The sequence below is a fragment of the Penicillium robsamsonii genome (genome assembly GCF_028829455.1).
Source record: "Penicillium robsamsonii strain IBT 29466 chromosome Unknown utg000004l_segment0_segment0, whole genome shotgun sequence".
In the NCBI taxonomy this organism is placed as follows: Eukaryota; Fungi; Ascomycota; class Eurotiomycetes; order Eurotiales; family Aspergillaceae; genus Penicillium; species Penicillium robsamsonii.
Window position 1 is genome coordinate 442,733 of NW_026643222.1, and position 27,622 is coordinate 470,354.

The window sequence follows — 27,622 nt, forward strand, 5'->3', positions numbered from 1 at the left end:
ATGACAGCGGATTTTTGTGAGGTATAGAGACGGTGATACGGAGGTGATTTTCTTTTTTGCATTTTTGCAGTTTAGCGAGTCTGGTTATACACGAGTGGATAGTTCCTATTTCTTTTACTATTGGGATTGACTGAGGGCCATGGAGAAGACGGGTTGATTTCTCACAGATGAATTGGGATTGTAATTAAATGTACAAGAAAATTTATAATGTAAGTGCCAAGAATGCCGGATCAGATCTAGATATCTATACCTTTATATCGACCACCATTCAAATTCGGTCATATCCTGTACCGGCAAAGTATGTTGTTGGCGGCGCCACGTCCTGCGGGCATGCTTGACGAACTGCTCTTCGGGAGACCAAGCTGCCTCCCAGGTCGCAGGTCGTCTTAGCGTAGTTTTAGACTGGAGAATACCAAAGCGGAAATCAAGGGGATCATGAGTTCCCGCAGGAGACGGGAGTCGCATGTAGTAGCGGACACTGTCAGGAATCTCCTCGGCCACATGGCTGACCATGATCAAGGCTTGGTCTGGCGTAAGACCAGTGAACCGGAAAGCTGCCTCAACTGGACTACGAGGTTTGACATTAAGAGCACGGCGTTTAGGTCTCTCGCCATTTTCCAAGAATTGCAAGCACATGTCACGCTGTGCTGCGGACATACCGGAGAAAGCTTCGTCGAGGATAACAATGTCGGGCCTAGTGACGATGGCTCGGAGGAAAAGCACAATGCGTTGTTGTGCGGGGGTGAGCTCACCGAAGAGAATGTCATCCGCGTATCCAACGACGTGATCCATTGGGAAGTATGCCTTGTGGTAAGACTGTCTCTTGATGGTTGGGAGATGGTCAGTCGATATTGTTGGAATCTCGCTCGTGAGGTAATTCGGATCCAGCAGGGGTTTAAAAAATTTTAGGAGTACAGATATGTCGTGATCTCGTTCGATATTCAGCTTCGGCTTCGACAGGAAGGTCTCGGCGAAGGCGGTCTCAATTGCCTCACGGATTGATAATTGACGCGGGAAGAACGCATGGATCTCCGGTGATGAGTGTCCGATGCGGGACTGCAGTTCAAAGATTGAAATTCCCGGTTTGCCAGGCTCCGGAAGTCTAGATCGTCCGAAGAGCTTAACAGGCTGCGCATACGCCTGCGGATGGTCGGATGTGATCATTGATAGCAATGTTGTCTTGCCTGATCCATTCGGACCAAGAATCGCCCAGCGTTGCCCCCGACGAACTCGCCAGTGTAACCCATCCTTTACTTCGCCGTAAATAGTTTGCTTCCAATCACCGAGTACCGTCTTGTTCCCATACTGGACACGAACTCCTTCCATATCGATGACTGGCTCTCCGCCCAATGGCGCCTGGACTTCTGAGCACTTTATATCATTCGTGTGCGCCACCAAATCACCAAGCAGTTCTTTGTCCAAGATCCCAGCCTTCAAGTCTGCTTTACACTTATTCAATATTCTCGTTTGATCTTTGGATAGAGAGTCCGCCTTAGTCTTTTTCACAGCGTGGTTCCAGACATTAAGCGTGTCTTCGATAGTTCGCCTTGGCCCTTGCAGCAGAACCTGGTGGGAATTGCCCAGAACCATAATGTGCGTGATCCAGTCCGGCACCTTGTCCTGGGGGCGCAGAGCCAGGATAAGCCGCGGGCTGCGTTTCTCCGCTAGCTTCTTGAGAAGTTCAGAGATCCTTCTCACTGCCACCGGGTCCAATCCCACTAAGTAGAGGTTAGAACGTCAAAGTCATCTAATGTGAGTTCAGAATACTCACTGAATGGCTCGTCAAGAAGTAATAGCTCTGCTCTGCTTAAAATCGCCTTTGCAATGCGCGCTCGGCGGGTTTGACCATTGCTTAGATTCGCGACTGGCAAGTTGAACAGATTTTCTAGGTCAAGACTGCCCGCGGTATGCCGGAGGAAATCTTCATCGTGTAGCGTGCCATCCTCCTCGCCTTCCATCGGATTCAAAGAGGTCTGGCCCCGCAAGTATTGCCCCAGGGTCCAGTCAGTTTCCTCCCGAAGACTCTCATAGCGGGCACTGAGATATGCGCCACGGATTCCCCCAATAGCTCCCGAGCCCTCGCCGCTGAATCCAACATATTGGATTGCATTTTCAACCAGGCGTAACCGTGGGTCCTTTTCCGCGATCTCGTCTGTGAGGAGGTATGGGTATGAACGTGCGGTGGGCGGGATACAGATGTGTTGGCCGCGGAGGATATGGAGAAGGTCGGTTCGTTCAGATGGGCCAATTATAGCCCAGTGTTGCAAAGGAGATGTCTCGGCCGGGCTGTTAGTTGGAAGAGCGGGTAAAGTGAAGTTCAGGTTCGGGAAGAGAGGTGGATTGGACGAGTCTTCGGCGGTTGGGTAATTCTTGTAGAAGGTTCCATCTTGAATGCGAATGAATGGGATGTCAGACTTGAAACGGGTCGAGCGATAAGATGCAAGCCCCAATACCCTGGGCCGCAATCTGAGTCGGAGTAGCATTGTCGCCTGGAAAAGTCGCAAATGTTCGGAGATTGGAGATTCGGGGTAAACATTTTACAGGTCACGTGAGTGGGCGATTCTATGCAGGGGTGTTGTACCTGATCCCCAATTTTTTTGCCTCATTCCACCTGTTGAAGCAGTCAACAACTAAGGCAAGATAGTCAGAATATGATATCATCGTCTAAGCATATATAATCTCTCGAATATATGTTCTCACGTGACTGTTCCGATCTCATCGCATCCGATCCCGGATAACTCTTTCGGATCTGCATGCGGGGATGCTTGATAGGAGGTGCTTCATATCCGTATACTGTGATGGAAGCTGCATATAGTGGACAGTACTAACAAAGGTAGCATAGTAACCCTTCTTTTATATAATTCTTGCCAAGTAGTAAGGCCCAATAATAGATGTGAGCCGACGGCTAACGGGGCGGGTGTGGCCACCCGATACCCAAATTCTCGGGACCCGATCTGGGGTAGTTATGGATATAATATCCGGCCTTCTCCTACTTCAGGTTTCCCCTCGAACTTTCTTCACATCCACTTTCCATTCGCGGCCTTTCACGTAGCATCCCGTGTTTATCCAAAGAAATCACCGCATTTCGACCAACGTTCAACTCCACGAAAGAAGCAACATGACAGTCAGCATGTACTCTCCGGTCCTTGAGACCAGTCGCATCTTCTCTGAGCTATGCGAACAGTCGGAGCGTTTCGATTTGCCACCCGAAGTCCTCGCAAACAAAGACCGCGTCTCGTTCTCTACCAGTCACAATGAAATCTATTTCCCCATTCCGTTTAAAGAGACCGAGACTCTTGCTGCCCTGAAGGGAATCGAAGGTTCCGTGGCAGCTGCCATTGCTGACCTGCGCTTCGGTTCTGGTGGGGAACCTCGGGGCATTCAAGTCAATCTCGAGGCTGCTACTGCCTTCGGATGTCAAGCGTACATGGCAAAGGTGGATGGTCTGTCCAAATTGGACCCAGCTGTGAAATCGAAGTTGAAAAGTATGTAATTCCCTATGGACTGGTCTATGGACAAGGCAATATTGACTGTAACAGACACGGATTTGCTGGCTGCTCAATCCAACGGCTACCGACGTATGTCGGCGAATCTTTACAAGACTAAGAACCCAGATGAATACTTCCATATTCATGGATCGCTGGAGGCTACGACGACCTTGAACATGATTGGACTGGAGGGCCAGCGGCCAGACCTGACGGACTATGAAGAAATCATCAAGGTTATTGAGAGCAAGGTACAGCAATACACAGCCGCGGAGCTTGAAGAGATGAACAAGGAGAGACGCCAGGCTGGTGTGACTGCTTACAAACATGAAGACTTTATCAAGACTCCCCATGTAAGTCCTATACAATGCTGTATTCGACCGCATCAACCAAGCTAATGATTTGCCAGGGAAAACTCAACGCCCAAGAGCCTGCATGGAAAGTCAGCAAATTGCCCGGTGATCTTCCTCCAACCCCTTTCCCAGCTCAACGCAACGGCAGCAGGAGGATCCTCGAGGGCGTCAAGGTACTGGAGATGTGTCGTATCATCGCAGGCCCGACTGTCACCCGTATTCTAGCCGAGTATGGTGCCGATGTTTTGAAGATCACCAGCCCAAGTCTTTCCGATGTCCCGTTTTTCCAAGTCGATGGTAACATGGGCAAGCTTGCAGCAGATCTCGATTTGAAGAGCGAGGCTGGGCGGAAGGAGTTTGAGAAACTCCTGGACGATGTGGATATTATCGTGGATGGTTATCGTCCCGGGGCATTGGATAAGCTGGGATACGGAGCAGAGGCCATGGCAGCAATGGCCAAGAAGCGTGGAAAAGGCATCGTTTACGTGAATGAGAACTGCTTCGGATACGAAGGCGAGTGGGCCGGCCGCGCTGGATGGCAGCAGATTGCAGACTGCGTAAGTTAACAGATCCAACATTCATGCGACTGAAATCAACACTGACCTCAACTACAGGTTACCGGAATCGCCTGGGCTCAAGGCCAGTTCATGGGCCTCTCAACTCCCGTTGTACCCCCCTTCCCCATCTCCGACTACGGCACAGGCTGCATGGGTGCCATCGCCGCGTTGACTGGTCTCTACCACCGCGCCAAGACCGGCGGCTCGTATCATGGCAAAGCCTCGCTGATGCACTACGATCTTCTTCTTTTTGCAATAGGCCAATACCCAGCTGAGGTACAGGAGGAGCTTCGTAAGGTGCAGCCGCCCGAGTTCTTTAGGTTGCGTCACTGCGACAGCGTTGACCGCATCTCGTCGACTGTGCTGAAGGGCATGCAGGAACGGTTCCCGCACTTGTACAAGCCTGCTGGTTGTAAGTCGGAAGGCCGCAAGCCATTGACAGAGCTATGGTCGTCACGCGCATATGGTGCGGATATCGAGATTGTGAAACCGGTCGCGGTTATTGGCGGAGTGGATAATCAGTTTGTGCGATCTAGTCGTCCGAACGGATTTGACCGAGCTTCGTGGGAGGAGTTTGACGTTGAGGACACAGATGTGCGGAAATGCTAGTCATTTCAGTCCTGATCTTATTCCTGTTTGTCCTTTAATATGGGGAATACACCGTACACAGGTTTCAATCGAACACCAGTCTGCAAATTACCTTGACGTCAGAATGTCTCAAGTAGATTCAGTATGGCACAATCGAAACATCGGTCTTATAGTTATACATTGTGGATTTCACATTGAGTGACCTAGGGTATACGTAGGTACAGTGTAAGACAGTCTATTCGCGCCAGTGCGTATTCCGTGTATTTCTGATGCTAGTATAGACATCTGTCTTGTCAGTGAGGTTTCAATGATCGTAGATAGCCCTAACGTCTAATACAATCTTGTCGCAGTCATCCACTTTCGGAAACCACCATTCATCTCGGTTTGGACGAAACCCCCGTCCCAAGAAAAGCTTCACTATGGCATGTCCGTAAAAAGTCCTCAAGCACCAAGATATGCGGCAGTTTTTTCCCTTTTATGTATTATTTTGAAGTTTAAACTAAACGTATCACGGTCACTCTGAAATGTCAGGGTCTTGGCAGTATCCAGGGTCACAAACATGTACAGGATAGCTGTGCCTTCTGTCTTTGACGATATTCTTTTGATATGCCTTTTAGGATATTTTTGTCGTGTTTCTCGGCTTTATGTGAAAACGCGCAAACTGCATAAACATTCCAAGTCTAGAATAGTCCACAAAGTCTAGACTTGACCCTACAAATGTCCACATCTTGCCGAGGCACTAGCCCCCACCACGTAGCGTCAGGGTTTCCCCAAAACAGGTTTAACCCGATTTTTTGCGTCTTTATTTCTTCTTTATTTCAACATCTATACACTTAACTTTATATGAAGTGACCAGCTATAGATCAGCTGGCCCATCTAATATGGGTCAGAATGTTGAGCAAGAGAGAATCCGCGAGTTATCCAAGTTTGTTTCCCCGCCCGGTTGCGATCGCCACTAACACATCTCAGATATTATTGTATTTTCGAACCCTCGACAACCTCGGATTCGGTGGATGGGGTCCAGGAAACACCCTTCCCTCGTCTTTCAAATGATACCACATTGACCGCCCTGACCCAACTGGGTGTCTATCGCTTTGGATGCAATCGATCCTTTGTGTCAATCATCGATGGAGAAAGCCAACATGTCATTGCAGAGGCAACTGCCTCGATCTCTCTTCGAAACAAAGACTTTCATCGCCCGGACGATGGCATTTTCCTGGGTGTCAACACACTTGACTTGGAATGGGGGGTGTGTCCCCACGCCATTCGACTTTTCACGGGACAGGACCCTTCCCAGATACTAGACACGGAGAACATAACGGCCAACCAGACGCGCAACATCATTCGTGATTTTACCAAGGAGGATTTCTACAAAGATCGCCCGTATGTGGTCAACTGGCCTTTCTTTCGATTCTACGCCGAGGTGCCATTGTACAGTCCCTCCGGGTTCGTACTAGGTTCATATTGTGTGGTGGACAACAAGCCACGAACGATATTTGGAGAAGAAGATGTGGCTTCTCTTCGGGAGATTGCCGACTCGATTTCAAACCACCTTGAAAACTCGCGGATCGTCCAGTACCATCGTCGTTCGGAGAACTTGGTCAAAGGGTTGACAAACTTTGTCAAAAGTCGTTCGAAATTCGATCCTACTGGCTTCTCTACTCAAGGCCAGATTGAGGCATCTGCGAAAAAACTCAATTCCGAGGATTTGGGACTAATAGCCATCCCAGCCGATGTGGGTGAAAAGCTCGATTCTTTGCCCACAGAAAAGGATATTGGTGTCTATTCATCTCTTGATGAAAGGTCGTCCACAAGTTTCGATGGAAAGGAAGTGTCGATATTTTCTCGAAACGTTGCTTGCAAGTCAAACTATACACTACCATCGTCGCTTTCTCGAACCTCGGACCGAGTGGAACCGCTTCCCTCCTCCGTGGAAGGAACCCCGGAATCACTAGTGCCAGAAAAGGTGTCTATCGCTGAACGCATAGCTGCGATATTTGCCCGTGCCAGTCTCCTGCTGAGAGAATCTCTAGATCTGGACGGCGTGGTCTTTCTTGATGCCCACCGGAATGACCCGCAATTGTTGGTCGCTCTTTCTTTATGTAATTGACAGTCTCTAACTCCATTCTAGCGACTCTTCTGGACGGCATGATGATTGGGACGCCTTGCCAAATCTCGAGACCAGTGCCACAATTGCTGCAGGCTCTTCCCCTTGGGGTATTCCTAATGCAAGTGCGCCCAAAGATGCAGAAAGCTACTGTGGCTCCTTGGGTCAGGCTATAAGCTGCAGGCCAGCTAATAGCAATACTGACTCAAAATATCAGGTCAAGTTGACCGAGGAGTTGCTGCATTTGTTGATCACACACTTTCCAGATGGCCACATCTTCAACATAGGGAACAAGAGTAACCCGGATAGCCCCCCGGACTCTGCAAGTGGCAATGCGAGGATTCGCACTCCCGATTTCGAAACCATTCGCCATATCTCTCGTCGTCTTGCTCATGAGTTCCCCGAAGCTAAGTGTGTGCTTTTCTATCCTTTGTGGGATTGGAACAAATCGCGATGGCTTGCAGGTACACTGGTATGGGTAAATGGAAGCCATCGTCCCTTGGGCACAGAAGATTTGCACTACTTTAAAGCTTTCGGGGATTCTATGATCTCCGAAGTATCCCGGATACACTGGACCACCAGTGAGAACTCGAAATTCGACTTTGTAACTTCCATCAGTCATGAACTTCGCTCCCCATTACATGGGATTCTCGCCAGCGCAGAGCTGCTACATGATATCCCACTTCAGACCGCACACCGTGATGTGGTTAATATGATCTCAACGTCAGGTCTCACCTTGCTGGACACAATAAATCACCTGTAAGTTTTACTCGCAGTCCATCCAGAAAGAGCTTTTACTGACAAACACAAGGCTGGATTACTGTAAGATCAACAACTTGGCGACTACGAAAAGCCTCAGCGTGACCAACGGTGAAGATTCTTCAACAACCCTAGTCTCTGACTTCAGTCTCGATTCCTTGGTCGAGGAAGTCGCTGTGATACTCCATACCGGCCGAAAGGCGCCCGTGCCGGTCTCCTCTCTTGCAAGTGATACAGCTACTGCGACTCCGTTGTCTCAACCCATCTCTCATGTCACTCGAAATGGGGATGAATTGTCGGTGGTAGTAAACATCGAGCAGTCCGGCTCCTGGGATATCCGATCAGTTGCTGGCGCCTGGAGGAGAATAGTGATGAATCTGCTCGGCAACGCAATAAAATGGACGCAGATAGGCCTCATCGAGGTATCGTTGTCACAAGCCGCAGCCCAAACCGAAGCAGAACCTCGCCTTATCCATCTCCGAGTTACAGACACCGGCCGAGGAATTAAAGAAGACTTTCTTAGAAACTCGGCATTCTCGCCATTCGCCCAGGAAGACGCCCTGTCAGATGGTGTTGGACTTGGACTGAGTGTCGTGCATAAGCTGGTGACTTATTTGGGTGGTCATTTGAAAATTAAGAGCGAACACGGTGTTGGTACCCAGGTTGATGTTTACATCACCGCACAGCACGCCATGGACCATGTCCCCAAGTTGTTCGACGATGCTTCCTCAATAGGAATTCAAAGACACAAGTACCCTCTGAACGCATGCCTCGTTGGGTTTAACGGCTGTCCTGATTTGAAGGAGACACCCACTGGTATCCTGAGCTCCGATGCGAAACGAATGCTTTCTATTCAAAGCACGCTCGCCAATGTGTTCCGGGTACAACTCGGATGGAATATCGCATTGGCAGACTCACTTGAGAAGGGACAGGGTGACATCGCAGTCATTGAGGAGGCAAAATTCCAGGCTATGTTGAATGAGCAATCACCTTCTACCATGAATACCGGCCATCATTTCAAATTCTTCATCGTCCTGGGCAGCACGACGTCCTCGCTAGGCCCGTCTCTTCCTTTCAATGCCATCCTAATGACACAGCCGTACGTCCAGATATCCCCTTTTATGAATACTCAAGCTGACTTTCGATGCAGATATGGACCTCAGAAGATCCGTGAAACCGCTCGAAGGATCATGGATCTACAAAATTCACAAGCTCAAATCGGCGTCCTTGAAGCTCCAGTTGAGGCTCCACCAACAAGCCATGAGATTCTTCCGCCGGAACCTACTACTCCCACCCTACCAGAAATATCGAAAGATGCTTCACAACAACCTCCAGTTGAACTGGTCTGTCCGAGTCCCCCTGTCCGGGGCTCGCCGATTCTATCGAATGGTCAAATGAACGATATGCATGTTCTCATCGTGGATGACAATGACATCAATCTCAAGGTAAGTTAGCTCCCTGCAAACTCATTTACATAAAAGTTGCCATCACTTTCTCGTATATCAGTTCCCTCTACTCATCCCTTGTGATCAGACTTACAATCATGCAACAGATCCTGGCTACGTTCATGCGAAAACTTGGCTGCAGTTACGACACAGCTTCTAATGGACTGATTGCATTGGAACAGGTTGAATCTACAAGTCGAGCATATGACTTGATACTGATGGGTTAGTCTACAAGCTGAATATCCCTCATCCAAAAGGTACTAACTGCGTCGTTAATTCTAGATCTATCAATGCCTGTAATGGACGGGCTGGTTTCAACCAGCAAGATTAGACAATACGAGAAGGACCACGGTCTCCAACCCTCCCGCATCATGGCTGTTACAGGCGTCGCTTCGGATACCATGCAACAGGCGGCCGTGACCGCAGGTGTCGACGACTATTTAGTCAAACCCCTCTCCCTCCGTAAGCTGAAGACGCTTATAGAACCCATACTCTAATCGGTTACCAGTTCTGGTGGATAAAGCAATCACCCGCTCATTTTTGGCAGGCTGTTCGAAAGTTCACACCGTCAGCGTCATCCTTGTCGTGATACTACAGCATATTGCTCAAGAGCAAGAAAACGGACAGCTCTATAACCCTTATCGTTAACTAACGAAATATACATTCACGTACATAGTTCTACCTCATTAATGTTATAGACCAAATGCCGCTGTCCCAATTCCCCATTCATCCAGGACCAAACCCCAGAAACACTTGTATAAACCGTAACTGCTCCTTGATCCACAATTCATACCCACCCGTCATTCTTTGCGGCTCTTTCCCTCCTACCTTTTCATTGAAGCCATCACATTCAGCCAATCAAACCAACACAAGTTGCATTTCTTCAATGGTAAGGGTGTCTTCACAGTCCAACCAAGGATATGACGGATAATGCCCTATGCATCATTACTTCAGATAATAATCAGCCTAAACAGATACAGTAACTGGGCCCTACCATAGAAGCACACTTGTAAAAAAAGAATTCGTGGATATAATAGTGTGTTTGATCTAGCCTGCTTGACCATAAATGAGAAGGAAAAGACTTGGTTTAGAGACAGAGAAGGAAGAACGCCTACACAGAGTCATGATGCTATTCAATGTTCATGAAAGCTCAGACATAACCAACACAGTATTGTAAAAAGTGCAGCTAAACCAACAATTTTCTTGGGCACATCATTTTTCCTTGTTTTCCCTTCTTTGGAATACTACCTTTAATGGTGCCGTAGCTACTGCGAAAGCATCCTGCTTTCCATCGATGAAAGCAGCCACCGTTTGGTCTGGGGCGAACGAGACATCAAATCGGGTAAGTATCTCAGCAGTCACACAGCGGAGCTCCATCAGTCCTAGCTGTTTTCCAACGCACGAATATGGACCTAAATGAATAATTGAATGTTAGCATCCTGAGCCATAGGTCTTGCTTGTCCCTATGCAAGCCGTGCAAAGTAGAGAAATCAATCATTGTGACAAAACATACCAGCACTGAATGGAACAAATGCAGCAGCATCTTTGACGAGTTCTGGTTGTGTATCCCACCTCTCGGGCAAAAACTCTTGTGGGCGAGCAAAGTTGCGCTCATCTAACCACTGTGTTAGCCTTTATTTTGATCTTATTCTCGACTGATCAAGGGCGGGTGACCGATTTCTCACCTCTGAACATGGTATATAGGGGAATGCAAACCCTGACGTTCCCGGGAATGTACCTGTCGCCGATAGTGATGCCCTCTGGTGGAGTCGTACGCTGCATTCCTGAAGGCACAGCAGGATGAAGTCGGAGCGTTTCATTAATTACTCCGTCGAGTAGTTTTACACCTCTCAGATTGTCGTAGGATAGACTAGGTAGAGCGTCCAGCTCTTTCTGGATTGCTTTATACAGAGTGCGGTCCATGGCAAGATGGAAGAAAAGGCTGGTAAGTGTTGCAGCTGTAGTGTCACTTTGAATGGATTAAGTTAGCACAGGTCAGTTAGTGGATTAGGAGATAGAATTCGGGGCGTGGAGGATAATATAGTACCTTCCAGCTACGATAACTAGGTATGCATCACCACTGAGGTCATCCTTATCCTGCTTCGTCTTTGGACCCTGCTCGTATGCTTTGAGGATCCATGAGAACACATCTGGGGCATATGGGTTACTCTATACAGTCGTATTAGTTTTTGGACTTTGCCTCGAATTGGATCACTGATGGGGGTTCTCTAACCTGAATCCTCTCATCAACACGCGCATCCACCCATTTCCAAAACTTGAGATAGTCCGCATTGATCAAAGGAATTTTCTTGAAGAATGGAAATAGCCAGGTGAGATGGGCAAAAATTGCAATCATTCTTAAATCAGCATGCAATTGCTTCAAGATATAAGCGTCTTTGCCATCTATTAGCATGTTGAAGGATTTTCCAAACGACAAATCACCCATAACATCAAAGCTATAGTAATTGAACCACTGAGCCATGTTGATTTGATTGCCCACCTCCCGTTCGATGACCTGGATGAGCTGTTCTGTGTAATGGGAGACGCGAGGCTCGTAATCACGGAGTGCTGGGGGACCTTAGAATCTGCTGTGTGTTACCATACAGGCAATGGAAATTTCATACCTCGGGTACTAAAGCCTTGGTCCCAAGCCTTCCTTCGCTGTGCGTGCACCTGCTTATTTCTGACCATCTGTAAGGAAACTCGTGGTTCCAAGACCGTATACCAAGGCCCTTTGGTGACCTTGGCAGAGGAACTGTAGATTTCCTTGACTGCGCGTGGATCCGTAATAGACAACTCAGTAGGCCCTGATAATTCAAATGTACCCTCGATTAGTCCAATGTCACGAAGAGAAGAATAGATGAAAAAGATTGATCTTGTTCCTTACCTAAACGCACGTAATCTCCGTACTGTGCGTGTAGCTTCTCAGTCTCCGCATAAAGCTGAAGCTTCCGGGCAGACAGAAGAGTCACATGAAAGTTTGATAGTTTTGCAAAGAATGGGCCCGGGAACTGTGACAACCGATGTAGAAATGCTCGGTAGAAGAGCATACTCGTGTAGATACCCAAGATATGGCACCCTACGAGTTTGGCGGCCAAATGGCTTGGTGCACCAATTGGGAGCTCACCTTTCTGGTACCGCTCCAGGAATGTAGCGCCTAAGAACAGAAATATGTATGAGACCACAATACGTGGGGCCTTGAGATCCCATTCTCCATGACGATAGAAAAGAACATGTGCGGTCAAACCGCTGAAGCCCGCGAGTGGTAGAATCGCACCAGGAGAATTCGTCGCTAAGATGTATGAAGCCATCGTATGCGACGATATAGAAGTTCGAAAGGACCTCGGGAGAAAGAATTATTGCCTTGTTAAAGGAGTGTAATATCTTCGTACAGCTATATATAAATTTAACATCAAAGATTCAAAAGTACGTAAAAGTCCACATAACCGGCTCAAGGCCGTGAGAATCAGGCTAGGGAAAAGCCCTAAGGTTAATGGAGTTATTCTAGCCGGGGACCCCTCAAATCTAGCCAGAACCGAAGGCGCTAGGTATGCACTATGTGTCGATCATTACCGTGCGATAATCTCTGACAATGTGATTGTAACCCTCGTCCAGTCATAATGAATTATTCCAAGGATTTTTAGATGTCATTCGGTTAGGTAGATGACCAATTCATACTATGATTCGCGGACACTAACTACTCTAGGCCGTGATCTACCTTCTACTAGGAATAAGCGGGTTGATCAGGTCACGTCAAAAAAGGAAAGAAAGCGATGAATTTTATTGCTAATACTCGATCCTACTATTGTGGCACATTCGGTGTATGCAACGAGGCTCGTCGTATCGTTGTGGGGAACAGATTGCGCATCCAAGAGCTTGGTGACAACACATCTCTGTCCATCACAGGACAAGCAATTTGATTTCAAGTTTGCTTCTCTCGTTAACCGGCAGGTTGACAGTGGTGCAATATTGTCTATGGAATCCTCCATACCAGCCCTCGGTAAAACTGTCGAAGTCGATCTCAGAGTCCTCATCGGGGCCAAGAATCCATTGATCAATGATTCAGCATGGTCATGAACTTGTAACGAAAGTTTATAGGTGATTGATAAAATTCGCCTTTCCGTCAGCAGGAAGATGTGCTTCAAATGCGTTCAGAACAAGGATCGTTTTGTCGTTCTGGTTGATTGGACCGTAACGGTGAACTCGCTCCATTTTTGCTACTGATCTTTCTTCAAACGCAACAACGTTGGTTCACGGGACTTCAAAAAGGATAACTACCACATCTTTGTAGATCACGTAACTATCGAGACCTAGTTGGAAGAAACTTTGAAAATCAGAAAGAGGTGAACAAGGTGAAGACATGCATTTCATTGTTTGGCAACAAAGAAACCAGTGAACAATGCGACAAGCAGAGAACCCAAACGCCACTGAAGTGAGTGCCCAGGTGCAGTACAAGCCAGCCAATGAGAAATACACCACTTGACCTGATCTGCAGGGTAGGCTCCACGAAGGGACGCAGGACGGTTAAAAATAACTTCATTTTTGATGAAATCATCATCTTTGATGAAGCTTGATACATGATGAAAAGAGAGGAAGGGATGGGAGCACTTACAAGCGGAATGAGAAGGGTGAGAGAAGAAAAAGTGCAAAGGTAAGAAGTTCTAGGTTTACATTGTTTGCTCCTTCCTACCTGGGGGACCTCGCCGTCTACTTGTATTGATCCTGTCCATTCCTTATTGAGCAGTTTTATTATGTACGGATACAAGTAGCAGATAGATATTGACAATACACACTCCTACACCTCTATATTTGAAAAGAAAAACTAGAAGCTCGTCATCATGCTCCAGAAGGTCCTTGGCATTGATAACACTTGCTTCGATGAAGACGCTGTACCGAGCGAATCTGGACTGGCCGAAAAGCCTCGCAGTTCTTCACCACTTCCATGTACTGACATCCGCTTCTGGCAACAATAGTTTTCCTGCGCGAAGTCGTTCCAATACGCAGGACTGGAGGACTCGCATTGGTGACACGATGAGCAAGAATAAAAAGACAGAAGAACTGGGTCGCCGATTTCGACGATATGGAAGTTTTTTCCGATACCGCGTACAATCCCAGCACTTGTGACGATGTTAACAAGCCATTGTGACAAAGAAAATGAGCCAGAAATTATTGCAATGACTCCGATTCAGGTCTAGAGGAAAGTATGTCAAAGGGGTAATGTTTTACCTTCATGTCCTGCCACCCTTGGATATGCGATACCAATTGCGCCACTAGGTACTGAAGTCAGGACAATATCAGTATGACATAATTCCCGAAGCGCGCATTTCGACGAGGATCTCATCTTCGCCTGGTCAATGGACATCCACATCCTCCAATGACCAATTCAAAGTCAAAGGATGAATTGATTGACTGGCAATGATTCCTTTCCTAGTGGCCATTTTGTTTTGTTCCTCAACAAGCGCTCTCGTGTATTTCATATAAGCTCAAAGGGTGTGGAGGCGAGTACCCACCTACGCCGCGGCAAGTCGGTGCACTGATCAGATTTGTGGGGAAGCGGCAATACCCCTTGAGTGACAGTCTACCCGCAATACAGGTAGTGTTATGTTTAATAAAATGCCTAAGTTGAATGTTGAATGGTCCATACTTTTGAGGTGCAGCATCAGCACGGTCCTACCATACGCACAGTCTCCGTCATACATACCCGCTCGGGCCAACCCGCCGGAGAATAGTGAGACAAGATGCGAACCACGCCGGTGCTCGGTTCGCGGCTCATACATGCTAGTGAGATTATTATGCATGTGCGGACACCGCGCCGTTGCGAGACCGGCTGGCCTAGCGCTAGTCTAGTGCTGATTTTATTACTCCGTTGTGCCTGTCCAGTGGGTGTTAGCGGGGTTTGCTTTTTGGAGTTTCCGGCCATCTTACGATGTAGCTAATGCGGTTAAGTGTCTTATCTATTAAACCTCGGTGTATGCATACGCTAATGTGAGTAGGTGGGGTTTCTATGGAAGTTGGGATCTTGACATGCCTAAGATGTGGGTGCCCGTTTGAGCTGTGCTTACATTGCATGGTTCGGATATTGCGGTGGGCTTAGGTGTAACGTTCGTGGCTTGGGATGTTTTGTTTCTTGTTTTTTGGATGATTGGATGGTTGGAACTGGAAGGGATCTATATATCAAGTGTTTGATTTTTTAATCTATTCTTGGATGATATTTGAAGAGATATATATTTGACCTCGTGCTTCGCAGGTACTTACCGAATTGGGGAAATATCGCCTCGCCGCAGGGGTCGGAGGCTTAAATGTCCCAGCCCGAACTATACAGTAATAAGATATAGTGAAAGATAGGTATATGCAAAGATATGCATGAAATCCAACTCAAATTCGAGTATATCAAATCGCACACGAGACGCGACGATAGAGTTACACAGAAGCAAATCTAAAACAATCTGCTTGATGTAAGTTACAGTATATATCACGTAGATCACACACTTTAATTGGCCCCTAAACTACCGTGTGGAGAAAGTTGGTTGGTATTTGGAATTGCACTGAGAGATATTGTCTTTGTCAAGTGTAAAGTTTGTCATCATTATATCCATTAAGTTGCTAAAGGAGTAATTGTCTAACGGATACCAGCAGGGTCATAGCGCGCGATTCCAAATCCCCCTAGGAAGTGCTGACATATTTACAAACAAGGTCCCCCCTGAGAGGAAGGAGTCTTGCGATTCAACATCCCTTTGAAATCATCATTAATAATAAAAAAAACAATATGCCGCCAATAAACGCCTCAAGCCAGAGAGGATATATAGCAAGATGCTCAAAAGATAAGACCTCCTAAACAAGAAAAGCAAAAACAAACAAAGGCTGAAGAAAACAAGCAAACAAAGGTATGTACGGACAAAAGACACAAAGATAATAAGCTTGCAAAATCAAGAATCAAAAATCGGACCAAATGCCGGGGTCCCTCGAGCTTCAAGCTCATAGACGATCCGCGTCGTCAGAACAGGGTTACTGATCACGCACACCGCTTCAGCTTTGAAGTCCTTGATCTGCTGCAGGATGATGGGAACCATATCCATACGCCCACACTTGTCGGTGTCAAGGATGATGGGTGCCGAGTCCATCTTGTGGACTAGGTGCATCACCCCATCACCGTAGGTCCGGCGAGGAGCACGAGTTTGCCAGAGCACACGCAGTGCAGGTCGGTTTTCATCACCGAGGAATGACAGGCAAGGTCCAATGCCAGATCCGGTAGTGACGACAATCACTCTCTTGAAAACGCGCATGGCATATGCGAATCCATAGATCAGCACGCCACGCTTCCAAAGGTGGGTAGGCGGATTCTGGATCGTTTCTGCAGTCCAGTCACCAGCCTTGGACACCAAGCAAGAGAAACTTGGGTTGCCGTGGACACCTGCGGGAGCAGGGTCTGGGAAAGTGGCAAAACCATGCCAGTCGCGAAGGGGGTGCTTGGCAAGTTGAATTCCCTTTCCAAAGGTGGTAATAGCATGGTCGAAGTGCAGGCGAGTGGCATGGGTGGAAAGTGGCTCGGCCCGCACCGCGACCTTGCGGAGGAATAGCCAAGGTTGGATAATGGCCGCTACCGTGAAAATCAGGAACCAGAATGCTGGCAGTTCCACGAGGAATGTTCCAAGTGGTTGACCCTTTGCCTTGCTAGCGCCTCGCGAGAAAACGAGCAACAGGGCGACAAACAAGGCCACGAGAAGCCACCCCGAAAAACGGTGGGTGAGTTCGAAATAATCGTGTCGTTTCATCCGGAAGGCGGGGTGGGCCACCACGATAATCGCCAGCAGCAGAAGCAAGATGACATAAGCTAACGCAACTGGCGCTGCTGATATGCCCATATCCGAAACATCGCCTGATGCTCTCCAATATTGGTGAGATAACACGCCCACGAATCCAATGTACCACACGAGGGAGGCGACTCCACAACCGCTATGGACACCACCATAGTGGTAAACTTTGGCGGCGATGCGACGAAGGGGAAGGGGCGCTGAGCGCGGCATTGAGCACACTACCACGAAGATGGCATTGACCACCAGTGGCTGGCGGGCCAGACCGCAAGCGAGTAAATTGGCCGCTGTGGCATTGACCAGGGCTAAGAGTTTTTGTTCAGTGCTCATGACATACACGAACATTGCAACGTTGGCGGAGAAGACTAGCGTGAAAAGCCGCCGGTAGAGTGTGAGAATGGCATATCGAGTGGATGCAAATAACTTGGGTTTGCGTTGGGTAGGTTGTTGTGTCTGTGCCTCCACATCGATCTCCTTTGCGAGGTCGAGATGTAAGGATTCGGATTCCTTGGAGTAACATTTCTCATTGATTTTATCTCCATTGGTGAGGGTGGCCTCGCTCACAGTTGGGGTGTTGCGTGCGACGACCACCTTTGGAGGCATTGTGATGGGGCTTTTCTCTGACATAACCATGATGAGTCCTCACGCTGAGCTCATATAAAGAGTTCAAAAGATGACCGGAAGGTATGAATGAACTAAGGCCAGGGATTCCTTGAAGTGGAAGATTGAAAAGAAAAAAGTTGACAATCCAACCAGGGCGAGTCTTCCATTTTTGAAGTAAATCATGTCAATACATTTTTCCCTCCACCAAACCCACCAAGATCAGCCTCACATACATCCCTCTGCACTCCCTTCGCTTCTTCTTCCCAATCGAGGTTTCGTCTTTCCCTTTTGGGAGTCACCGTTCGCGGTGACGCCCGGTGACGCCTTTTTCCCATCTTCTCGGTACTTTTGCCCTGGTCCCTTTCTCTCCCGTCTCTTTTGAGTTTGGCTCCAAAAGTCAGGCTTGCATTGCATATGATCCTATTATTTCGCCATTTATTATTATTTTTTTTCTTCATTTACTTCATTTGCTTCATTTACTTCCTAGGTGTATGACACTATCACTTGGTGGTCCAGACCACTAGTGCATAATGTCTTTCTTGCCAATCAGCAATCAAAGAACCATCCTACTCCCTTGCGTTCAGCTTCGTGTTCTTTACGCCGGGTGTCTGACGAAACCCCCGGATCCACGCTGTAGCCTGTCAAACTTTGTCTGATCGTCGAAAGGGAAACACCTTCCCTTGGGGGGGAGAGGGGAGCTGGAATGGGTGAACTAAGAATGCGCTCATCGAGGTGTGATGCAACCTCAACTAACTTCGATATCTCCACAATTCCCCTACCTAAGACCAGTCAAAGCGAGTTCCGAAGTACCACCATGGGCCCAAGTACATGGTCAGGGTATGCTTGACTAGTCTAGATGGGAGGGGGAATGCAAGCGCCGGATATGATAGGACCAGTACACTTGATCATACTATCAAGAAAGCCGTCAATAAAACAGACGATCTGCAGCCGAGGGATGGCGTCGAGCCAAAAGTCCCATTCTAGATGCGCACTCGAGACAATGTGGATCTATGTGTGGCGGGATGGACTCCATGAGTTAATGCAATAACCCGCCCGGATGACAGAGCGGTTCATGATTGTTGGGATATCTTTTTTTTGCTTTTTTTTTTTCCGTCTTTTGTTATCAACGCGCGGTCGATCATTCGATCATCAGGCTGCAGCTGAGGATATCCGCACTAGTATATCCAATTCCCAGCCCCTCTTTTGTTTTTATCCTACGCTGATCTCCCACCGCCGAGGTACTGGCTACCAATGCACGGGTGTAGTACATATCTCGGGTGTGGGAAGTGGGGTCTGGGTTGATCTTTTCGTTAGTCGATCTTGGGGGATCTGGTTCCGGGAGGGGAAAACCTGGGAACTCTCAGATTCAGACTCCACAAGAGCATAGTCTCCACTAGACATCAGCTGCATGTTTTGGGCATCCACCGGAATATTGGGTCCAAAACAAGTGCCCTTGAAACGTCAGAGATGCGGTCTGTTCACGTAGTCTGAAAGTTCTAGGCTAATATGGGGGAATATCGGACCTCGGGATGTACCCCCTGTCTGAGCTCGTGGGGGACCGTGAAGAAAATGACATTTGACATGGACATTTATTTGACACTTTCAACGGAATGTGATCTGTGATTAAAGTTTGGAGCACATCTCACGATCCCGTCGATCTATGATCTTCTACTTGTAAAGTATATCTCACGCAAGGTAGAGAAACCTTCGGGAACCCGGACCAAAACCCGAGATCTGTGGCTCAGCTCTAAAGGGCTAGTGAATTAGTGAGCGTATTGGGCCAATTCATTTAATTTTTAATTTATTGGTCAAAAACCCGCCACAATGGATTCGCGCTAAGGACATTTAGTGTCAAACATGTGTGGAGCCCGATGTACTCCAGGGAATGCTACTCTACGAGTACTCCATACAACGTCCAAGGTCGCTAGGCATTCCCTGTTATTTTCTGCCCTTACTCTAGAGTTTGATTTCGGTTCAGCTCCTTGATTTTGAGTCTTTTGATTAATTTATTGGACATATAGTTTGAATTTCACCTTACAGTCGTGGTGTGGACACTAGCGCGTTACATAATCAGTGTGTATTCCAAATCCCAAGTGGAACAGCCCATGTCAAGGTAAAATCAAATAGAAAAGAAAATGGAATATACATTTACCTATATAATCCCCCGAGAGCATGGACTCTTTGACTTAGTCTCACACTTTTATATATTACAATCTCACACTTCCCCCCCGTTCTCTTCTTGATCTCTTCAACAATGGGTTGGAACAATATGTCTTCAAACAATATGCTCTCTCATCAGGAGGCCTACTCTGACTTGCTGAGTTTCACATTCGATGGCCCAAAGCCTTACAACCAGAATCAACCACTGTTTATTGATGCCGAGGATCCTTCCCGATCATTCACAGCTGCCCAATTCCGGCAACTGGTCCGGACCCTGATCGCTGGGTTGAAAGCCCACAATGTCCAGCCAGGGGATTGTGTATTGCTACACCTGGGAAATAGCGTGAGTGATAAAAACAAAGCAAAAAAAGAAGCATCCTTGAAATCAAAAATCCAATGGACGGAAGATTCTCGGAAAATTAAAAACAATACTGACTCGGACCCTGTCATAACAGATACTATATCCCGCACTCTTCTTCGGTATAATTGGTGCAGGCGGTGTCTACATGGGCTCAAACCCCCGAAGCCACCCCAAAGAACTCGATCACATCCTCAGTCTCGCCGAACCCAAATTGATCCTCACAACCCGCGATGCCCTCCCCACTGTCCTCGACGCCTCCGCAGGCCGGGGCATCCACCCAGCACAAGTCTGCCTCGTGGACGACCGAGCCATCGACCACTGCGCACAACTATTCCTCTGGCATGAACTCGGATATTCAGCGGCTGGCCAATTCTTCGCAATGAGCAGCGATGCCCGCCACAACAATTTCGCAAATTTACTTTGCTATGGCGAAAGCGACTGGCTGAAATTCTCCGATCCCGTCATCGCACAGGCCACGCCTGCTGCCATGTACCCAACCAGCGGTACCGGTGGACTACCCAAAGCAGCAATTTTGTCCCACTATGCACTTGTCTCACAGCACCGCACAATCTACTACGAAGTGCCGCATCCAGTCAGCCGCCTCATCTCGCTGCCCATGTTTCATCTGTTCGGCGCACTTTGGACACATCTCTTCCCTGTCCGATACGGACACCCGTTGTTCGTCCTGCCACGCTTTGAGGTCAATGATTTCCTGGCTGCTGTGCACAAGTACCAGATCTCCGAGACTTATCTCGTCCCAGCTATCATTCACTCGATCAATCAGTCCACCGTGCCCATCGGTGATATGTTGTCGTCCCTGCGCTATGTTGGTGTCGCTGGCGCTCCTATTGATGGTCATTCTATGCAACAGTTCCGCAGATATATCAACCCTATGGGATATGCTTGTCAGATCTGGGGAATGACCGAGGTCGGTGTCACATTCCAGACTCGCTATGGCCAGCAGGGCGACCCGGGCAGTATTGGCACCTGTATTCCTGGGTACGAGGCCCGGTTGGTGGAACATGATGGCAAAATCGTGCAGGGTGATTGCCGCTCAGGTGAATTGTACGTCCGTGGACCGGGTCTGCTTACTGCGTACAAAGGCCGCGCAGACGCATTAGAGCCACATGGATGGTTCCGAACGGGAGATGTGGCGTACGTCAAGCAGGGCCAGTATTACATCGTTGGACGGACGAAGGAGCTTATCAAAGTACGAGGGTAAGTCTATCACCAAGCCCCTAGTTCATAAACTCAACAAAATACTAATCATTCTATAGATGGCAAGTCGCCCCAGCTGAAGTCGAAAGTGTCCTTCTCCAACACCCAGGCATCATTGACGCCGCCGTGATTGGCGTGCACAAGGATGGCGTGGGCGAGGTCCCACGCGCTTTCATCGTTCGCTCTCGCGACCCATCCGTTCGCCGCCTAACCGCCGAACAGGTTTACAATTATGCACGCCAGCAGCTGGCGAAATACAAAGCTCTCGATGGAGGTGTCATATTTGTGGAAGAGATTCCACGCACTGCAAGTGGAAAGATCCAGCGGTTCAAGCTGTCACAAATGAACTCCTACCGGGAGATGGTGGCGTCGTTGCTATCCGGATTCGAAGGTGACGCCTCTGCTGCAGCCACTCGACGTGGACTACCCGCTGTTGAGATTTCCCCTATTAGTCTCATCCCGGAAGGACGGGTGGCAGTCTAAATTAAGAAAGCGGGCCGTACTTTGCACGATCTACGGCGCATGTGAGTTGTATCCTCATTCAGCGGTGAAGTGCGGTGAAAGGGAATGGCGTTTGGGAATATGGCGTTATGGGACAGTTGGTTTTTTGCATTTTTGTTTTCTCTTTTTCTATTTTTCTGGTGGTGGTCACATCTTTTTTTTTTAACGAACTAGACAACCTCCTTACGATGGTTTTTCCCAGGACTTTGTTCATTTTTCAGCATTATCGAGTTTCAATTTTAATTTGTCTTTGAAAGTTACATCTCACACCAAATCCACCGTAGATATCATAATCATCGTAAACACAAACACCAAAGGCAGCAGTTATGATAATGCACCTCGATCCTTCCAGGGGAGTTAATGCACCTAGACCCTTCCAGGGGAGCTCCCGAAGCCTCATGCAGTGAGACTCTAGAACAACCCACACCGCCCTTCCAAAAACCCACTTCTCCCCAGCCCAGGATCCCGGTTTTCGGATCTCGGCTTGCATAAGAAATATGATGTATACAACATAGACAAATTCAATTAATTCGTCGATCCCGTTCATGCACATACTCCTGCGTGGGTCCTGGGTAGTGGAGTAGCAGTTACACGGAATCCGAATCCGATTCCGATGGAACCTTGGAACACTAAGAATTCTGCAGAAGTGGAACGTTCCGTTCCATGCAAGGGGCATCCTTGGTACCAGCGGAGATGGGTGGAGCTAAGGAGGTTAATTATTGATCCCGATTAGGTTGCTTAAGCGCTTTGGATTTTGGATTTTAGCTCTTTGGGTTTGGATTTGAGTTTAGAACTACATATAAATTATATAGCTAAATATTCACATAGCGGGTCCATATCAGCTGTTCAACTCCTACCAGATCCGGTGTTGCTGGGTTCATCCGAGAGGGTCCACGGGCCGCACTTAACGGGCTCACTTCGGGATGTTACATCGGGCCGAGGGACTTTTGCACGTCAGTCTATCAAGTTTGTCAGGACCTATTTGGTATAGCTCTCCTTGCTTTTCTCGGGGGTATTATGGTTGTCCTCCTTTTGGTAACAGGAGAAATATCAATAATACCTTGCATGTGGCGTAAACAAAAGGTACAGGGACTTTTGGCAAAACTGATACATATGACTCAGAATCCGACTGTCGGGAACAGAAATGCAGAAATGTATTAAGTTGGTCGTTGTCAATATCTTCCGAATCACGAGGGCTGAATTAAAAAATAAAAATAAATTTCGTTGAGTGGTTTTTGGGATTTTGTTGGGTCTTGACATATGCATTGGAAAGCTCGGACTAGTTGTTGACGACATGTCAAATCCACAGCGTCTATATCGAGCACAAACTAGAACAAACTAGAACAAACTGGAAAAAGCAATTTCAAAAAAGAAAATTCAAATCGAGGGAATTCACTTCGCTGTTCATGCATCTAGAACATACAAATGAAAATAATCACATCAAGGATAACCCTGCAAGCTCCTCAATCAGTCCTCGGGGATAAGTAGTAGTTCTAGTAGAGTGTCTATAGAACTGCCAATTTCTCCCACCGGAATCAGACTTGAGCACATAGACAGGGAATGCAAAGTTCTGCTCTCGCTGCTGGGCGGTACCACTTGGATACGTGGTGATGTCTATCTCGATAAAGGTCTGTCGTTGGCCAGGATTTGCTTGCACCAACAGACCCCACTGTATATTATTGTTGTCCCAGTCGGTGAGAAAAGGTCGTATATAGATAAATGCCAAGGCTAGAGGACTGCCGGAACAGCGACGCTGTGCAGGAATGATGACAATTAGACGGAGTCTGCGTATACGAAAAATTGTGGCGATGATTTCTTGTCTGAGGGCGGTCGCATTGACGGGTGAGTGGGAAATAGGGGGATCATGGTGGCGTCCGGACATTGCGATTTGGAGGTGTAGGGAGTTTTCTTGGTCGGATGGGCCGAAGAATCAACTTCTTATTTGATGTCGAATGATGTTTTGAACAAGGGGCTTTGTGTATTCTGATGCCATTGCGTTATGTCTCTGTATAATGGTTGTTTCGGTGTGTCTTTGTTAGAGATGGTTCATGTTTCAATGATGGATCAATGATTTTATATATGCTTTGTTATTCTACATATTAGGATAGATGATGAAACTGATATTGATATTTCATTTCCGATCCTCATCAAAGCAATCAGAATTCCTTCTCAATGCAATTCCTATTTACAACAGCCATTCCTTATAATATATCCAAGCTCTCCATCCCCAGCCTTAAACAATACCATACCCCATCCACCAAACCCCCCAAACCAAAGGCCCCAAAGCCCCAAGTACAGCAGCCCCAAATGACAACTCTAAAATACACCAAATCCAGATAGTCCCAACAGCCGGCGCCTTCTTCATGACCGCATAATACGGCTCTCCATTCGTGATGGCGATAAGATGCGCACCTAGCAGCGCAGCAACAGGAAGAAACACCAAGGTCCGCAGCGCAGGCGGGAAAACCAGCTTTCGTAGGAATGAAAACGTCAATTTGTCACTTGTAAATGGGAACAAAGAAGGAGCAGGCTCCGCGCGTGCATTCTTCGAACCGCGCTTGTTGAAGGAAATGATATGACCATGTGCTAGATGAACGAATAAAGTGAGAAGAGGGAAAGCGGTCGTTACAGAATCTTTAAAGAGTTTCGGCAGGTCGGTATTTTCAGCGTATTGATGGGCTGCGAGATAGCTCAGTGTGAGATGGAGTGTCGTAAGAGGCAGGGACAGGAGAATTGTGTCGAGGAATGGTGGGAGGGGTTTGTCAGGTTCGGATTCGGAGTCGGATTGCTTGACAGCGTTTCCATTTGAGCCCCGTTGAGCTTTTTTGCTCTTTTGCGAGCCATTTGATGAGAGATGGCTGCTGATGTCGCCGTCCGTGTCGACCAATTTCCCAGACGCGTCGACTGTCACGAATCGCGTTCCCCCTGACTGTGATGGTATGCCCTGTCCTTCTACCGGAGCTGGAATCGATCCCCCCTTTTGATGCAGGCCGCTTTGTCGCTCTGCGATGATGTCATATAGTGTGCGCTCGACGGTTGGTTTGTTTTTGGTCGGATCGTTGCGTGGGGGGTGGGCCATGGAGATTTCGGGTTCGGAGGTTTTAGAGGAGGATCCAGCTGCTGCACGGCGCTGTTTGCGATTCCTTGCTTCCATATTGCTAAGGCTGGCGTGCAGGAGTGATGAGTGGCGTGGGAAAAAAAAGTTAACACTGACGTGAAGAGATGAGGTTGAGGTTCGGCGATAAGACACATACACCGGGGTTAAGGCGATCGCCAGTTGGCTCATAGCTCCAGATGTACAATTTCATTTATATTTACATTTGTATTTCTCATGCTTTTGAGTAACAGAAAACAAACTTTTATAAATTGATACTGCTAATTCCCTGCACCCTTTAAAACACCCAGTAAATACACGAGCTGACGACTAATTCAACCAGCCTGGTACATAGCTGGACCGGCAACCACATGCGGGTCAATCAAGCTGAGATTGAACGGGCTCACATACAGATCACTGTCTGTGATAGCAATGAAAATGGTACCGTTGAAAGCTGGGTCACCCTGGTACGTTTCCAAGCCGGGCTGGGTGGTATATCCTCGAATACCATCAGTAGTACTGTTAGTAGTGTTGGTACCGTTGTTGGTACCATTGACAACATGCAGAGGGGTGTAGGTAATGTTTATCTGCGACACCCAAATGACAAACTTTGCGCTACCAGCTTTCGTCTCTGTTGTAGTGATGTAGCTGCTGTTGGGACCAATTTTCTTCCCAGGAAGATCCCACTGCAACAGCACCTGGCGACCCGGCGCCGTGAGAGGTACTGGGCGGGTTTTGCTGACAGGAACTGGGGGAACGATACCCGAAACAGACGAATTGAATCTTCCGGAGCCTTTTGGCGACTTGGGGATACTGACGCCTGATCCGACGGTATTATTGTTTCCAGTGGTCTGATTGAACATGAATCCTGAGGTCTGATTGAACCCGGAAGTCTGGTGGAGCCTTGAAATCCGATCAGCACTCGTAGTAAAATTGTACTCAGAAGTCCGGTTATTGCTCGAGGACAAGTTGCCAGAAACAGTTCCCAAAATCCACGGATCGGGTTCATTGATTACCATCAACGATGGGAAATTCTGCCAAATCAATCGAGTCTGATTTTCAGGACAAGAGCTGATGAAAGGTGCTAGCAGTGTCCAAGCCCAGGACTGCGGTATGCCAGCTTCAAACCACTCAACCATCGGGAAGAGACCTTCGAACTGGCGGAAGATCATTTGCTGTCGTGCTTCCGTGGTAACGGATTGAACCAAAAGAGTCGCTGCCTCTCGGGAGTCAAGATGAGCTAAAAACCCATACACGCCAGATTCCCCCCAGCGAGTGAGTTTCTGACAGAAGTCGACAAACTCCTTGACGTTGGTGTAGGGGTAGATATAGCTGCACTGCTGTGGGGCACGGTCTCCGAGGATGTTGCTGAGCATAGTGGCGTGGCCTATCTCTTGCTGTGCCATGAATGCGATCAACTCGCGGTCTGCAGCAGTCAAACCGGCAGCTCGGAAGGCCGACTCGTTGAAACGCTGGAGTCCATCTTGGAACAGATCAAGTTCAATCCATTCTTGATATAGAGCAAGGGCCTGTCCGTTGTAGGTTAGCTTCTGGGCCACAACCCTGCTTTGAGATAGTGCGGATGCATACCAAAGACTCGTAGTCGAAATCGCTCTTCGTGTTGTACACGGGCGTGCTTCCGTTGGTCCCGACACCACCTGCCGGGACGTATGGAGCAGGCTCGGCATGGTGAAGCTTTCCATCACCGGGATAGGTTGTCGCTCCAGCTGCAACGCCTCCGCGAGGGATGCCCGTTCCGATTGAAGAAGCTGTCAGCGCACCTGTGGTAGTCGGAGTCCCAGTGAAGGGTGTGTGTGGCCTGGAGCTATTGTGACCACGAAGTGGCGGCGCTGAAGCCGACGCATTGGCTTCAATTGGAGAAGGCAGTGACGGGTCAAGGCTTGTAGTCACATCCTGTGGGTGCTTCTTTGGAGAAGAAGCCGCGAACGGCAGTGAGCTCAATAGGCTCAACAGAATGATACTCTTCCAGATCATCTCTGGTCAAGGTCAATATTTCTCTATTTCAAGACAGACGAAGCTTTGTTATCACTGGTCATCGAAGCATTGGGTTAGTTGTATTGTTCAAAGGGCATCGGATAGGTACGGACCTTGCGTAGAGCACATATAGTGTTACTTCAGCCAATATCAGCAAATAAATGATCACCAGCCTAGGCAATCCAACGGGGTCCCTGATTTTGTAAGGAAATCGCACAAGACATCTTTATGGGCGCAAATATGGGTAGCTTTGAACGGGAATAAATCCCGAATGGTGGAATTGCCACATGGTAATGTTAAGGTTTGTGATTTTATGGCAATTCATGTCCGTTCTTCATATACTTGGTGTAGTAGTTGCAAGATACTGCCATTTGCTAGACAACGGCCTATTCGGCAGTACATGACGTCGAATGTACCCCCAACATTCCATGGACCTGAACAGACCAACGTACACATTTGTATCTGGGGGTGGAAATTGAATCCGGCCGGACACTGCCGGATATTTTTCAGGGAACAAGGGCGAAACTGGGAATCAACGTCAATAAACAATGAAAATGGAATTTCGCTGTCGGCGAAATAGGTGTG

At 48.0% G+C, this 27,622-nt stretch overlaps 10 protein-coding genes across 10 annotated transcripts; 3 read left to right on the plus strand and 7 right to left on the minus strand.

Annotated features, from left to right (window-relative positions):
- Nucleotides 1–252: 252 nt before the first annotated feature.
- Nucleotides 253–2,483, minus strand: N7447_007650 (putative ABC transporter; the record flags this gene model as incomplete). The annotated part of the gene is made up of 2 exons (XM_057231912.1): nt 253–1,718; nt 1,772–2,483. 2 exons carry the CDS (start codon nt 2,481–2,483, stop codon nt 253–255), a joined length of 2,178 nt encoding a protein of 725 aa, XP_057083677.1.
- Nucleotides 2,484–3,118: 635 nt separating this feature from the next.
- Nucleotides 3,119–5,004, plus strand: N7447_007651 (CAIB/BAIF family enzyme; the record flags this gene model as incomplete). Its single annotated transcript, XM_057231913.1, has 4 exons — nt 3,119–3,485; nt 3,540–3,838; nt 3,895–4,395; nt 4,453–5,004. 4 exons carry the CDS (start codon nt 3,119–3,121, stop codon nt 5,002–5,004), a joined length of 1,719 nt encoding a protein of 572 aa, XP_057083678.1.
- An 860-nt stretch (nt 5,005–5,864) lies between these two features.
- Nucleotides 5,865–9,791, plus strand: N7447_007652 (hybrid sensor histidine kinase/response regulator; the record flags this gene model as incomplete). The annotated part of the gene is made up of 7 exons (XM_057231914.1): nt 5,865–5,908; nt 5,953–7,065; nt 7,115–7,849; nt 7,902–8,948; nt 9,000–9,294; nt 9,402–9,516; nt 9,577–9,791. The coding sequence occupies 7 exons, from the start codon at nt 5,865–5,867 to the stop codon at nt 9,789–9,791; spliced, it is 3,564 nt and encodes a 1,187-aa protein (XP_057083679.1).
- Nucleotides 9,792–10,506: 715 nt separating this feature from the next.
- On the minus strand, nt 10,507–12,605 carry N7447_007653 (cytochrome P450; the record flags this gene model as incomplete). Its single annotated transcript, XM_057231915.1, has 7 exons — nt 10,507–10,706; nt 10,808–10,909; nt 10,980–11,263; nt 11,342–11,463; nt 11,528–11,862; nt 11,919–12,101; nt 12,182–12,605. The coding sequence occupies 7 exons, from the start codon at nt 12,603–12,605 to the stop codon at nt 10,507–10,509; spliced, it is 1,650 nt and encodes a 549-aa protein (XP_057083680.1).
- A 432-nt stretch (nt 12,606–13,037) lies between these two features.
- N7447_007654 (uncharacterized protein) lies at nt 13,038–13,506 on the minus strand (the record flags this gene model as incomplete). The annotated part of the gene is given in 2 exon segments (XM_057231916.1): nt 13,038–13,433; nt 13,453–13,506. The coding sequence occupies 2 exon segments, from the start codon at nt 13,504–13,506 to the stop codon at nt 13,038–13,040; spliced, it is 450 nt and encodes a 149-aa protein (XP_057083681.1).
- Nucleotides 13,507–16,220: 2,714 nt separating this feature from the next.
- N7447_007655 (integral membrane protein TmpA) lies at nt 16,221–17,708 on the minus strand (the record flags this gene model as incomplete). Its single annotated transcript, XM_057231917.1, has 1 exon — nt 16,221–17,708. The coding sequence occupies one exon, from the start codon at nt 17,706–17,708 to the stop codon at nt 16,221–16,223; it is 1,488 nt and encodes a 495-aa protein (XP_057083682.1).
- A 2,254-nt stretch (nt 17,709–19,962) lies between these two features.
- Nucleotides 19,963–21,930, plus strand: afeA (adenylate-forming enzyme AfeA; the record flags this gene model as incomplete). The annotated part of the gene is made up of 3 exons (XM_057231918.1): nt 19,963–20,211; nt 20,324–21,447; nt 21,507–21,930. The coding sequence occupies 3 exons, from the start codon at nt 19,963–19,965 to the stop codon at nt 21,928–21,930; spliced, it is 1,797 nt and encodes a 598-aa protein (XP_057083683.1).
- Nucleotides 21,931–23,383: 1,453 nt separating this feature from the next.
- On the minus strand, nt 23,384–23,830 carry N7447_007657 (uncharacterized protein; the record flags this gene model as incomplete). The annotated part of the gene is made up of 1 exon (XM_057231919.1): nt 23,384–23,830. One exon carries the CDS (start codon nt 23,828–23,830, stop codon nt 23,384–23,386), a length of 447 nt encoding a protein of 148 aa, XP_057083684.1.
- Nucleotides 23,831–24,181: 351 nt separating this feature from the next.
- N7447_007658 (uncharacterized protein) lies at nt 24,182–25,102 on the minus strand (the record flags this gene model as incomplete). Its single annotated transcript, XM_057231920.1, has 1 exon — nt 24,182–25,102. One exon carries the CDS (start codon nt 25,100–25,102, stop codon nt 24,182–24,184), a length of 921 nt encoding a protein of 306 aa, XP_057083685.1.
- A 275-nt stretch (nt 25,103–25,377) lies between these two features.
- On the minus strand, nt 25,378–27,037 carry N7447_007659 (ferritin-like domain-containing protein; the record flags this gene model as incomplete). The annotated part of the gene is made up of 2 exons (XM_057231921.1): nt 25,378–26,571; nt 26,633–27,037. The coding sequence occupies 2 exons, from the start codon at nt 27,035–27,037 to the stop codon at nt 25,378–25,380; spliced, it is 1,599 nt and encodes a 532-aa protein (XP_057083686.1).
- Between the last annotated feature and the right edge of the window lie 585 nt (nt 27,038–27,622).